The following is a 14,491-nucleotide window of genomic DNA, read 5'->3' as shown; positions in this document are numbered from 1 at the left end:
GAATTTGTTTTTTCTGTGTAGCCTAAATCTATTGGTTTGAAAAATCCTATTTGTCGCAGTGCGTAAAGTCTCACTACTAATAATAATAATGGATATATCCTTTGGCACTTAAATATTCTGAATGTTCTAAGAAGAACAGTTCCATATGATGTTTTCTATGATGCATTGGGGTTAATGTTATTAATATGTGTTCCAGATAAGGCCGTTATATTGACGATCAGGAAAGCTTGCAAAGTTTTATGCAAAAGGAAAATTCGTTGGGGCAGTCCTTCTCATGCGATGCATTTTGTTGGGACTAGCAAATAGGTTATGAGAGTGAGAATACTCTCTGGCTTTCTGACAGAACTTATATTATTTGAATCTTATATCACATATTTTAAATTAGTCTGACAGTGTAAAGAAGATCTATCCAGGCTAAGATGTCTAGTTTGGGTTCCACATTCCTACGGATTTGAACAATTAATAATTAAATATGCAAAATTGTTAGAAAAATTATGAAAAACGGACAATATAGCACTTGTATAAGAACCGGAAGGGCGTTTTGATGGGTGATCGGTAAACACACAAGTAACCTTGGACTTACTGTTGCAGCTGCCGGGAGCGCGGAAAGGATGAATTATTTTTACACCTTCTCTATGAATAAACAGCACTTGATTTCAGGCTTATTTAATACATGCATTACTGAGCGAACTTTTGCTGAGGTATTGCGAATCACATTCCGGATCTACTACTAATTTTAGTAGAATCTTGGTCGTCGAACTAATTGAGAGTTATGGTCGTATCAGAAAGCAGTCATATAAATTCTACCATCCAAACAATTTCATTTGAATGCAGTGGCCCTATAGGTAAATTTTCTGTTAAATAATGTTTGTCGCTAATGTGACTAAACTCAGACACAATTAAAGCTCGAGTATCTTCTCGGATACACAGTATCGTCCACAAAATATGGATGCAACTTAACCATTATTTAGGAATATTTGCTGGCTATGGTAGCCATTTCCAATGAACGGTCTTAACCAACTAATACATTGTCTACTTGTTTTCTAATAAAAGTGGTAGTAGTTGGCTTCTTTTTTTTGTTTTGTTCACAAAGTGGTTTTTGTCATTTAAGTAAAAGTAGCCATATTTATTAAGAAAAAAAAAATGATGAAAGAGAATAAGTCAAGCCATAAACGACATTACCATTCCAAGTTTTCCCAACCAAGTTTTGTTGTGGCCAACGTCTGCCAAGGAAGACACCACACAACATACACAAAGATGACATTAAAGTAAATGAAAGAGCAACAAAAAAAAATAAAAACAAGAAAGACAAAAATGAATGTTCAAGAATTCTTTAACGATTATCATTAGACTAAATGGTGCCATTTTGTCTACAAAAGATGTCAGATGAAGAAAAGTTCTTCTTGGATTCTTGAGCATTTTTTCTACCATTTTTGCGCAAATAATGTTTTCTTTCGCAGAAAGGTATAATGACTCCAAGTGTGTGTTTGCTAGAGTCAGCTCTGTGTATGTGGGTATTTATGACCAAGTTAGTGTGTGATAAATTCATAAAAAAAATAATTATTATTATTACTCGTACTTAAATAATATGAAAACTGTTTTTGTTTCTTTGTTTTGTATTCTTGTAAGAGATATGAAGGACATTCTTTGTACAAAAATAATGACATTTTATCTGCCAAATATGTACGTTTGGTTAGAGTATTTAATTCCATGGAATTGCATTGTTTAACAAGTCGTCTTTAGCATCTAATTTTCATTCGCATCTTCCTAAAATGTTTTCTAAAATATGGCAATTAGAAAATTGTCTACATTCCATTTAAATACTCGTACATTCTATTCTATTCTAGTCATTCTAATGCCATTACAATTTATACAGCAGCAGCAGCTCTTGTAACTGTTGTTTGGAAAAGGAAGAATAAAAAGAAAAACTATTATGAAAATCTGTTATAATTTATATGCATTTCACCATTATTATTTGTCAAAGTGGTAATTGCAGTTTATTCACATACAAACTTATACACTTTCAGCCAGTCACTCATTCACATACACACACATTTGCTGGAAAGATACACCTGAAGAAAACTTATTGACGAATTAGCACAGTCATTTAAATCATTTTATTTAATTTACTAAAATTGTCAATTAAACATTGTAACATATGATTCAAATCATAGATAAAAACACATAGATCAGAAACTCTCCTGTCAAAGACTTAACTCAGTTGTCAAAAGCCTAAGTGGTGAGAATGTATAAGTAAAAAAACTATGTGAAAACAAAAAAACCTTTTTAGTTTCCGCTCTATGTATATTTCTCTATGATTCAAACTATAATTTTTTAATAATTTTCTACCAAGTGTTTTCGTAAAGTTTCACTGCTACCAGTTTTCCGATTCATAAAAATATACACGATTGATGTAAAATTTTGAGCATAGAAAGATCAGCAATGGATTAATTTTGGCATGTTATGCTCACTTGAGTCCAGTTGTGGTACCTTAAGCTAAATGCAAACAAACGACCAAATTCAAGGGTCGCCATCCATATTGAGTAACCGAAATTTCGAGGTAATTAAGGAGTGGTACAATAGATATTAGTTTTTGTATTAAAGTTGTAGCCTTTGAGTGTGTATAAGAGTGTAGTGAGGGGTTAAGGCTGTTAGTTAGTTCCATAGATAGGTTTCACTGCTAGAAACTATTCTTCAGTTGACATTTTTATAAACACCTTTCCGATTCATGAACGACTTTCGTTATCAAAAACTTAGTTAGAAACGTTTGATAAATATTCGATAGTGATACGAACTTCGATTCACGATTGAGATAAAATGGTGATCATAAAAAGATCTATGATTCGAAAATTTTCAATATAAAAAGATCAGTGATTATTGTAATACTTATTTTCAATATAAAAGATCAACGATGGAAATATTTTTACAACAAATATATCCATTATTGATGTAAAATTTTCAACATAAAAAGATCAACGATTGAAATAAAATTATTACTACAAATAGACATAAAATTTTCTATATATGAAGATCAACGATTGATTCAAAATGTTAAGTTTAACGATTAATGTAAAATTTTGAGTCTAAAAAGTTTGGTTTTGAGTCTAAAGAGATCCCCGATTGTTTTTGAGTCTAAAAATATTCACGATTGATTTTGAGTCTAAAGAGATCCATGATTGATGTAAAATTGTTGGTCTAAAAAGATCCCCGATTGATTTTGAGTCTAAAGAGATCCCCGATTGATTTTGAGTCTAAAAAAATCCACAATTGATTTTGAGTCTAAAGAGATCCATGATAGATGTAAAATTGTTGGTCTAAAAATATCTACGATTGATTTTTAGTCTAAAAAGATTCCCGCTTGATTTTGAGTCTAAATAGATCCCCGATTGATTTTGAGTCTAAAGAGATCCATGATTGATGTAAAATTATTGGTCTAAAAAGATCCACGATTGATTTTGAGTCTAAAGATCTTCGATTGATATAAAATTATTAGTCTAAAAAGATCCACGATTGATTTTGAATCTAAAAGATCACGATTGATTTCGAGTCTAAAAGATCTTCAATTTATGTAAAATTTTTAGTCTAAAAGATCTTCGATTTATGTAAAATTTTTAGTCTAAATGATCCACTATTGTTTTCGAGTCTAAAAGATCTTCGATTTATGTAAAATTTTTAGTCTAAATGATCCACTATTGTTTTCGAGTCTAAAAGATCTTCGATTTATGTAAAATTTTTAGTCTAAAAGATCTTCGATTTATGTAAAATTTTTAGTCTAAAAGATCTGCGATTGATTTCGAGTCTAAAAGATCTTCGATTTATGTAAAATTTTTAGTCTAAAAGATCCACGATTGATTTCGAGTCTAAAAGATCTTCGATTTATGTAAAATTTTTAGTCTAAAAGATCCACGATTGATTTCGAGTCTAAAAGATCTTCGATTTATGTAAAATTTTTAGTCTAAAAAGATCCACGATTGATTTTGAATCTAAAAGATCCACGATTGATGTAAAAATTTTAATCTAAAAAGATCTACGATTGATTTAGAGTTTCAAAAGATCAACGATTGATGTAAAATTGTTGGTCTAAATAGATTAACGATTGATGTAAAATTTTTAGTATAAGGATATCCACGATTGAAGTAATATTTTCCATATAAAAAGATCTACGATTGATTAAAAATTGTCAATATAAAATGATCTTGGCTGGGAGTAAAAAAAACATCCACGAATTCAATATAAATTTATTTACTGGCACAAAACTTTAATAACAGCATATGTAAATATGGGAAGTTATTGATTACTATACTTTTGAACTTTGACGAATAACACAGAGATTCGTAACTATGAATTTTATATAATTTCATTTAATTTTTCGAGTGTAAAACTAAAATTTTCTAAAATCCTTTACATATGACTGCATGTGAATGCATATGGATTCGTAAGTGTATTCCTTGCCTGCATTCATATCAGTTTTGCCACTATGTCTGTCTGTCCGTCCGTCAGTCTTTCGTTTTAGACTCTTTTTGTGTTTGCAACAGCATTCTTTGAATAGCACACATGAAAATAAATCATGTGTTGCAGCTGCGTTTAAACTGCAATTTGTTTGTTAAGAAGTGACGGTTTTCAACCCCCTCTTTCATCCTCCCTACCCCGTAAACACTTACAAATATGAATAAAACAAAAAAATAAAAAAAATAAACTAAACTTGAAATCAGTTCAAGTTTAAAACAGTTAACAAAAGCAGAGGCAAAACAAAAAAAAGAAAAATGTAAATGTAGTAAAAATGTTTTTAATACATGCACGTTTTGCCAGAGATTAAAAATTGTGAACAAGAAAATCTGGTCGAAATAGTAAAAGTTTTCTTGTCGTTTTCTTATTTATATTTTCAATATTTTTATTGTTGCTGCTGCAACTTCAGTGATTACCATGATTATTTAAGTGAAACTTTATTACTTTTTATTTTTTCTTCTTGCGTTATGAATTGTTTATAAAATTTTAGCATACGCGACGACGAGTTTGCATTGATTTGTGATATAAATCTAATAAAAATTAAGACAACTTAATTGTGATAAGAGTTTTTCAAAATAAACAAATTTAGTTTATGACCAACAAAGTAAATTTTTTTTATTTTTTTTAATTGAAGCAAATAAAGAGAAAATTTTGTTTAGAATTGCAAACATTTTTAAATATAATGCAGATATACATAAATATTTATATACATACGTGTATAAGTAGTTCTATTTTTCCACAGCATTTATGTTTATTTTTGCATGTTATGTCAAAAACAAAAAAAAAAGAGCTGGAATTAACGTTTGAATCCATCCTCTATATTAGTTTCTATTGTTATGAAGAACTAAAAGAAAATTAACTGCTTCCACTAAATTCTCAAGTATTTGTTATTAATTCGAAGAAATGAAATGTCTGCATGAACTACACCACACTGGATGGCATTATCCGTTCAACCTATTAAAGGCTATAATTAATGCTCTTATTTAGGTATGACTGTAAAGCAAATCGTATTTTAGCAGATAAATAGGTTTGATTGATTCGCAGCCGCCTGAAACAGAGCTCACTCTTTTCTAACATTAGCTAACCTCTAGCTTTAAAAAACGTCCAAATTAAAGTGTCAATCTAGCGTAACCAAACTGTCGAGTTAATGAAGGATTGGTTTTAATCACCCCAATCGCGAATCAATATTTCACATGAAATATGTTTCTTTATCCCATTTTTATACCCTTCACCTTCATGAGAAGAGTATATATAAGTCTATCATTCCGTTTGTAATTTCCACAAGATATCTTCGAGATCCAAATCTTCAATAATTCTGTCAGACATGCTTACGAGAAGTTTCCTGTTTAAAATCAGCAAAATCGGTCCACAAATGGCTGAGATATGAGGGGAAAACCAGCACAACCTCGATTTTTGACCTATGTATATCTGGATTACTAAGTCATTAATATAGACAATATGGATATCTAATTTTAGATATTTCAAAGGCCTTTGCAACGACGTATATAAGACCATAGTAAGTTGGACCTACAATGGATCAAAATCGGAAAAAATATTTTTTAAACCGAATTTTTTTGTCACCAAAATAAAAAATTTTAAAAACCAAAAAAAAATTTTAAAATTTAAAAATAAAATTTTAAAATAACAATTCCAAAAAATTAAAAAAACAACTTTGTAAAAAAAATAAATTTTGTTTACCTAAAATTATTTAAAATTTGTATTTTGAAGTATAATTTGGTGAAGGGCATATAAGATTCGACACAGCCGAATATAGCTCTCCTACTTGTTCGTTCATCAACTTTGATGGAATTTTGTAAACAATAAACAGATGTTATGAAAAAAATCAACTATTGTGAATGAAAAGTTCATGGGAATATCACGATAGCTAATTTCCCCTTCAAGGAAAATTGATAATATCAATTTGATATTTCATGGGAACATAAATTTTACATGTTATTGCCGATAGGGGTGAATATTATGTTGCCAAAGGCTGTTCCCATGTTTACTCCTCGATTTTATAGTTTCTACTAAAGTCAAGACCAGTTAACACCGGTACTAGGTTTCTTAAATGGTTTATTAACCGGAATTCTAGTTATTTTTGCATTTATATATAATGTGGAGTGGTTTCAATTTTACTTTTCTCCAGCTTAGATCACTACGGCTGACTTCGATGTTCAGTTGCCGACGCCATTTATGTAACAGTCTGCCTACTCTTCGTGTCCTACCCTGTAGGTTACTGTCAATGGCATTTTATCTATGTCATCTGAAGGCCTGCGCAGCGTGTGGCCAATCCAGCGCCATTTGCGGTTCAAGATATCAACATGAACTTTTTGCATTTATACAGGGACTAATTTTTCTGAATTCGATGCAAGCGCAAGAGTTCTTTCTCCGATATTTTATTGTAATGAAGTAACAGCTTACCTCATGGAGGAAAGAAATGTTCTCAAAACCCGTCAACTAAGTGCCGTTGTTTAGGTACCCCAATGAGTGGAACCGACAAATATTAAACAGAAACGAAATTATTTTTTAATTTTGGATAGAATTTCATTATTTTTGACAAAATCTATTATTTTTTCCTCTTCCAATAAAGGAAATTATCGTTAAATTTATTTTTTTATTCATTTTGATTTTCTTTAAATTTTAAATAAAAAAATAATTCAAATAATTTCGTTCCTACAGCACCGAAAACGACCTACTTCAATTTGTTTTCTTTCCGACCCCAAATGACAGGTTTTTCGTTACTGATCGGTGCCGTTTCGTTCCCAATTTTCGTTGCCGATTTCTGAAACGAACTTTTTTCGCTGCAAATGTATGGAATTTGGTTTTCGGTGCCGATTACGGTGTATGCGGAAACGTGGCTTGGGTTGTTTTTCAGAAACGAGACGGTGACGAACTCCAACGTTTTTCAGTTTTCGTTATTGGCGCCGATTACGGTGTATGCGGAAACCCAGCTTAAGGGACACTCAAATTCATATGAGCAGAGTAAAAGTCATATACAACTCTATCCCGTGATCACGTTGGCCATAATTCCGTGTTCCAGACAAAATACTGCAGTTTGATCGTTATCAAGCTATACAGATTTATTAATGAAGCCCAATTTTGGACTTTATAAATTTGGACATTATAAAAACCTATGATTAAAACAAAATGTTGCCATAGACTTACGATTTATTTTACAATTAAGCAGCATTTCGGAAATGCAAAATCGTCTTTCAATGTCTCTCGGCTTTTGAAACATTTGTACAATATAAATTTACTCAAAGTATTGGCCATTGTTAGCTATGATCTTATCCCATCTATCTGGCAGTCTGTAACGACTGCCTGCAACATTTATCATATTTTTACGCAGGTCCATCATTAGAAGGTTCTACTTATCAACAATTTTGATAGCATGCTGTTGATTAGCATTGTTTATAAGTATGACAACAGCGAAAGCTCTAGAATTCGAATATACCAGTTTTGACAGTTAAGAACAATCTAGGCAATCTAGGTGTATAAATAGTGTGCGGTGGCATTAGTGAGTCTAATTTAAATTATCGTTAAGTAAAGACATCAACTGCATTGCCAGTGTATACTTATACATTATAAAGTGTGTATTTCTGCGAATTTATAAACGTGTATAAAAACACTGTGTGACTATTTAAAGTGCTGTTGTATAAATTTAAATAAATAAAGAGTTGTTACAATTTTGAACTACAAAGCTGCTTCTTATTAGCAATCATCCAGTTTATTTAAGGAAATAAACAACGTTTTTAAAAGGTAAAAACTTAACAATATAGATTCCGAGCCAAAATAACTGTTCAACTTTTGAGGCCAAATACGAATCAAGCCAATACTCTGTTCCAAAAAGTGAAGCGTATCCCAGAGAGCGAGAGTTCTGCATCGACCGAAACAAATAAATAGTAGTCGAATAGGTCTTCAAACAATCAGTTATGTTCGCTACATGCTCCCTGTGATGGTCTGGTCAGATTTCAGCAGCTCATAATACATAGGACCCTTTTGCTCCCATCAAATACAGAGAATTACTTTAGTGCCATTGGCTTTGGTGGCGATTCGGCCTTACTCCTTACGATTCGGTCGTAATGGATCCATTTTTTATCACAAGTAATGGGTTTCTTTTATAGCGTTCAATCAGAATTTAGGAAATGCAAAACCGGCTTTCAAGGTCTCTGGGCTTCAATTCGTATGGTACCCAATTTCCCTACTTTTAGATAAATCCCGCTGCTCTCATACGTTTTGAAATTGCTGCTTTAGTAACTCTCTATGATTTTGCAAGCTCTTGTAGAGTTCTACAACAATCTTTATGGAGTAATAGCCCCAATTCTTCGTTTTCAAACTTTTTTGGCTGGCCTGGACGATCTTTATCTTCATTTTTGAGTCATACGACCAATACAATAGATAGTAAATTTAGGCATTATGCAATGGAGCTAAGTTTGAACCAAATGATTGTAGCTAATTTTTGTCATTATAAAGACCTACGTTGAAGTTAAATTCTAACTTTAAAAACATTTTAGATTGATGTTAATTTTGGATATTATAAGACCTAAATTTGGAACAAAGTTTGCTAAAGATCTGAGATTGAAAGTAAATATTAGCATAAAGATTGAAGTTAAAATTGTGTCCCTGCAATGACCGATACGAGTTTAATTCGTATGCTTAATTTGGATTATATAAAGACCTACGATTGAATAAATTTGGGCACTATAAAGTCTAAATAAAAACATTAAAAACTAAATTTACTTTATTGCAAAATTAGAGTTTTTACAAGTTTATAGGCAAAAAATCGAAAACATTTAAAAAAAAATTTTGGATTCACACATTTTCAAATTGCTATCAGTCGAACACGAATAGCGACAATTTAAAGAAATAAATTGTAAATATCTCAAAATATATTCCAAAAATTTATCAAAAAACTTTTTTTTAAAAAATATTCATAAATATCGAAGTTATGAGCAAAAATCTAAAATGTATCCATATGGATACAATATAGCGAAAGGGTTAAAAAAGAGCTGTGTACGTTTGAAGCTAAAATTGGACTTTGTAACGACCTACGATTCAATATAAATTTGATGATTAAGTTGTATTTTTTAAGAACAAAAGATTCATGCTAAATTTCGGTATTACAAAGACCTAAAATATATGAAATGAAACTAAACCAACAATGAAACCATTTTCTATACATTATCAGGTAGGGTGTCTCGTTGTTTTCCATTGCCAATTAAACTGTTCTTTCAAATATTTGTATGTTCTTTTATTATTTTCTTTACATTTCTTTGCTTTTAACCAAGTTTGTTCTATTTTCGTAAAAGTTTTTTTTTTTCTTTGCAGACACAAAGTGATTGTTTTAAGCAAAATTATTATTTACAAAGCAATTCTCATAGATTTTAATTATAAATTCCATTTACTACATACACACAACATTTGTTCTTTTGTACAAACATTCATTCATTATTTCATTCCTACATTTATTCTCAAACTTTTTGTATGTAAATACATACTACAAACATATACAAATTCATAATAATTAATTATTTTTATTTCTTTTTGTTTTTCCCATTACAGTTTAGTTTAGTTTTAGCTGGTAATGAATTATGGCCAATGGAAAGGCCAGATGGTATGCCAAACATAGTCTCATTAGAAGTGATGTGCGGTAAGGATCACATGGATGTACATTTAACATTTTCCCATCCATTTGAGGGTATTGTTAGTTCAAAGGGTATGTTGTTTGTCTGTTTGTTATTCAAATCTCTTCCATTTGAACTTTTAATTTATTTGGCTTTTGTTTTGGTTCATTTAGGTCAACACAGTGATCCACGTTGCGTTTATGTACCTCCTTCGACGGGTAAAACTTTCTTCTCATTCAGAATATCATACTCGAGATGCGGCACGAAACCAGATTTAAATGGACAGTTTTATGAGAATACGGTAAGTTAAACCTTCATTATTTTGTTAGGAAATTTTATATTTTTTGACATTGCAGACAATGTACATAATATGTATGTATGTATATTGAAATCAAATTTTATGATTTCAAATTGTCAAACAATTATTTAATGAAAGAAAGTCTCTGTATCATCAAAAATACCTAATTGGAAATATTACGATCATATTGAAATAATATATTAGTAGCTAATCAAAACCCCAATATATATTATTTTAGACAATCGAAACATTCTCAAACCAACAGCAACTTTTAAATCAAAAAAATTATTTGAAAAATAGAGTTTTATTAGATTGATCTCAAATTTAATCCCATATTATGTTTAAACCTAAATAGAGGTTTAAAATGATGCTGGGTTTAGAATAGTAATAGAGAATATATCACCCTTTCATTTACTGTACATAAGAAGATATTTCAGTTTATATTTAAAAAAATATTTTTATCATAACCTTAGGTTATGATATTTGTCAAATTGAGAATTCATTTTCATAATGGTTATGTAGTGCTAAATATTATTTTCAAATAATTATAAAACTTTTGATATTTAAATTGGAGTTTGATTTTAAATCATTTTCAATAAAAAATATGGCTAAACGGATAGTCTTTTTAGTAAATAGCATGGCTATAGAAAATATATGATTGAATTTAAATTTTGAATATGGGAATTATAAAAGAATCTGTTCAGTCAAGTTTTTAATACTATACTAAGTCAAACCCCAGTAAATTTTTTAAAATAACCCCGAAATATTTTAATGAGGTACATATGTACTTTTATTAAACCAAAACTTAACTGTATCTCTTAAATTGCATCTCTAACCGGGAATCGGGATTTTTTTTCTACATTCCCGGGCACCGGGCATCAGAGCTTCGAATTAATTAATACAATTTGAGCTTAATTAACTAAAATCTTAATCCGTAATTAAAAAATGTCAGCCTTTCATTCCATAAATCCATTCCCAATATTAATTTTTTAAGATTTTAAGATTTGTTTAAATTAAATTAATTTTGAAGATAATTAATAACAGAATTTATTCAAATTGAGTTAAAATTTTTTTCTTGATTCAGTTTTGTTTTTATCATTTACAAAATTAATTAAAGAAAAATTTAATCATTTAATACATTTTTGAAGCTATTTTATTATGGATTTGAAGAAGAAATTGGAAAGATTCAATAAGATATAAATTCTATAAATAAAGAATTTTTTTTAAATTTTCATACCAAAAATCCCATATAAACAACATATAAACAAAAAACTGTAAAAAAAACATTTCGTGGTTATTTGGTGAAACAATTAAGTTCTAACTTGTTTTCTTTGTATTTTCATCAATTTTTAATTCCCGGGATTCCCGAATAAAAATCCCGGGAATCGGGTAGTGAAAAATTGGCAAAATTCCCGGGGAAATTTGTACCGGGAATTCCCGGGATAAAACCCCTACTCATAACCTTTCCGCTAAAGATTTCATTATGAATTAATTCATAGGCTTAATTCATTTCGTCACCTTAAATGCAATAAGGCGTAACAAACAAAAACTTCAAAATTGAGTTTTTAATCGATATTGGTACAGCGCACGTTGGGGCAGACATATGGGACGGTTGGCGATAATTCGAAAATGAAAACTGTTTTTTTCTGGGAAAAAATTATATCCGCGGAAAGCTGACATCTTTGAAACCGTACTCTGATTTTTTCAGTCGGATTTCAATGAACCGCTATGTCTTCTCAAAGCTAAGAAAAAAATTGTCATGAAATAGTTTTTATTAACATACTTTTTTCATTTCATTTTCAATCCATTACATAGTAGCTTTAAAAATGTATTGAATGATTAAATTTTTCGTCAATTCAAATCTATTACGAAAAGGCTTAAGTAAATTGTTTTAAATTTTGTATGAATGATTGAAAGCAAAACAAAAAGAAGTAACAGTGGTGGCCAGCTAATTAGGGACAAAATTGTTTGCTAATTCCATATGATTCTCAATTAATTTTTCAAATATTTCCACAAATATATATGCAAGAGAACACAAGTGTGTCAATTCATACATATTCATCACGAGCACATACGGTTTTTCGGCAATATTCGGCTGTGTCGAGTCTTGTATACCCACCACCAATATGTGACAATCAAATGTTTTACTGATTTATATGGGCGTGGGGTCAGTTATGGACTGATTTTCACAAAATTTGGTAGGAAGATTTAAGTTCAAATAAAACTTGTTTATGTCCAATTTCATCACGATATTAATTACACTGTCTTTTTTGATCAATGCGAGCATTATACTAACTGGAAAAATGTTATAAGTTAATGTCTGAGAGAATTCTTATTGTCAGCCATATATTGTGGATTTTTAAGGGGATCATTTTTGTGGAAGATCCTAACCCTCTAGCTCCTCTCTTTTTTCGGGGAAATCAAAAAAAATCCTTTCTAAAAGGACATTTAAGGATTCAAATATTCTACGAAAATTTGTGTCAGAAAATTTCATTGAGGGTCACCAAAGCTACCAAAGTTGAAAGGACTTTTTTTGGTTTTCTCAAAAAAGTCAAAAAAATGTACCCCCAAAGAGAGGAGAGGGTTAGGATCTTTTACAAAAATTATCCCTATAAAAACTTTGACCAACTGTAAAAAAAAATTCAGACCATTTCAACTTATAGTCCAGAAGTTTATTCTACAAAAATGATCTACTCAGCATGCCCTTTAAGAAATATAAGGTTGCTATTGTGTTCCAATCAAAAAGTCTCAATTTGTTGGACAGTGTTATTATAAGATAATTATGAATCTGAGGGGGACCATGTAAGGGAATTTTGGACAAATGTTTCCCGATTTTCGCCATACTTTACAGTATAATTCAAGAGTACTTAGATCTAATTTGTGAAAAATTTTATCTGGATTGCCGCATAATCATATATTTCTGACTGTTCCGTGGGAATATTTGTATGGGGACTAGGTGAAATAATGGACCGATATGGCCCATTTTCAATACCCAACAAACCTTATCAACAGAGAGTATTTGAGTATTTTCAGCCAGCTATTTAGCTCATTTCATGTTTTCAACAGACAGACGAATGGACATAGCTAGATAGTCTTAGAATCTTATGAGGACCCAGAATATGAATTGTCAAAAAATTTGGTTGCTGTTTTCTCTGTGTAGGAATCTTCAACAATATAAGTTCAATGAATTGTTTTATTGCATTTCGTTTTACTCTCTGAAAATATAAAAAAAACTTAAGAAGAAATATAAAACTTTTTTTAGATAATCTACCACCATCAGCCATAATTACTTACGCGCATAAAAATATTCAATAATTTAACATTTTGTTGTCACAATCTCCATTTAAAACATCTACTTATTGGAATTTATAACTCTGTATTACTTTGTTTTATGTTACACGAAACAAAAAACAATAACAAATAATTTTATAGCAGCACTTTCTACAAAAAAAAAACAGTCTTGCGAGTCACTGATTGTTTCAAAAACCAATAAATCTTTTCCACACAAATAAACAATTAAGCTGATTTTAATCGCTTAAATATACATGGACCTCCCCAAAAAAACCCAAAACGTTAAAACAAAAGACCCTTAAAAATCAATAAAAAAATCGTTTAAATAAAACCGAAATTTGTTGAGATCAAAATTCACAAATAAAAGAAAATACCCTGCAACAACAGCTACATAATGCAAAAAGATTTTTATGACAAGATATTTTTTAAACGGTTTTTTATTCATTCTTTTATTTCGAATATGAATTTTATTTTTTTTTTTGGTGGATACTCAATGAATGCATTTTGTGTTTGGTAAATTTACTGCAACGGTAGTAATACAAAAAACAACAACAACAAAAAAACTAAACTCCACAGGAAAGTTACACTTGCTGTATCTTGTAAATGTGGTTGTTACTCGTACTTTTATGTGCCCCATTTCTGATGTACTGCTGCTGCAAATGTTGATTGCAACTTCATGCAATTTTCATTGTTTACATGTGAAATATTTTACTCGCTTTTTGATTGTTTTATACAGTTTTCTGTTCTGTTTGTTAGTTTGTTTGTTAAATAA

General features: G+C 30.2%; 1 protein-coding gene across 1 annotated transcript in view; it reads left to right on the top strand.

Annotated features, from left to right (window-relative positions):
* Positions 1-14,491, top strand: part of m (miniature) — a 109,376-nt gene that overhangs the window by 88,388 nt on the left and 6,497 nt on the right. The window contains exons 4-5 of the mRNA XM_065509169.1: positions 10,069-10,222; positions 10,304-10,431. Coding sequence (XP_065365241.1) covers positions 10,069-10,222; positions 10,304-10,431 — 282 coding nt within the window. The remainder of the gene's footprint in view (positions 1-10,068; positions 10,223-10,303; positions 10,432-14,491) is intronic.

Source organism: Calliphora vicina, chromosome 4, assembly GCF_958450345.1.
Source record: "Calliphora vicina chromosome 4, idCalVici1.1, whole genome shotgun sequence".
In the NCBI taxonomy this organism is placed as follows: Eukaryota; Metazoa; Arthropoda; class Insecta; order Diptera; family Calliphoridae; genus Calliphora; species Calliphora vicina.
Note: the sequence above shows the minus strand (reverse complement) of the source record. Positions and strands in the feature narration are given on the sequence as shown.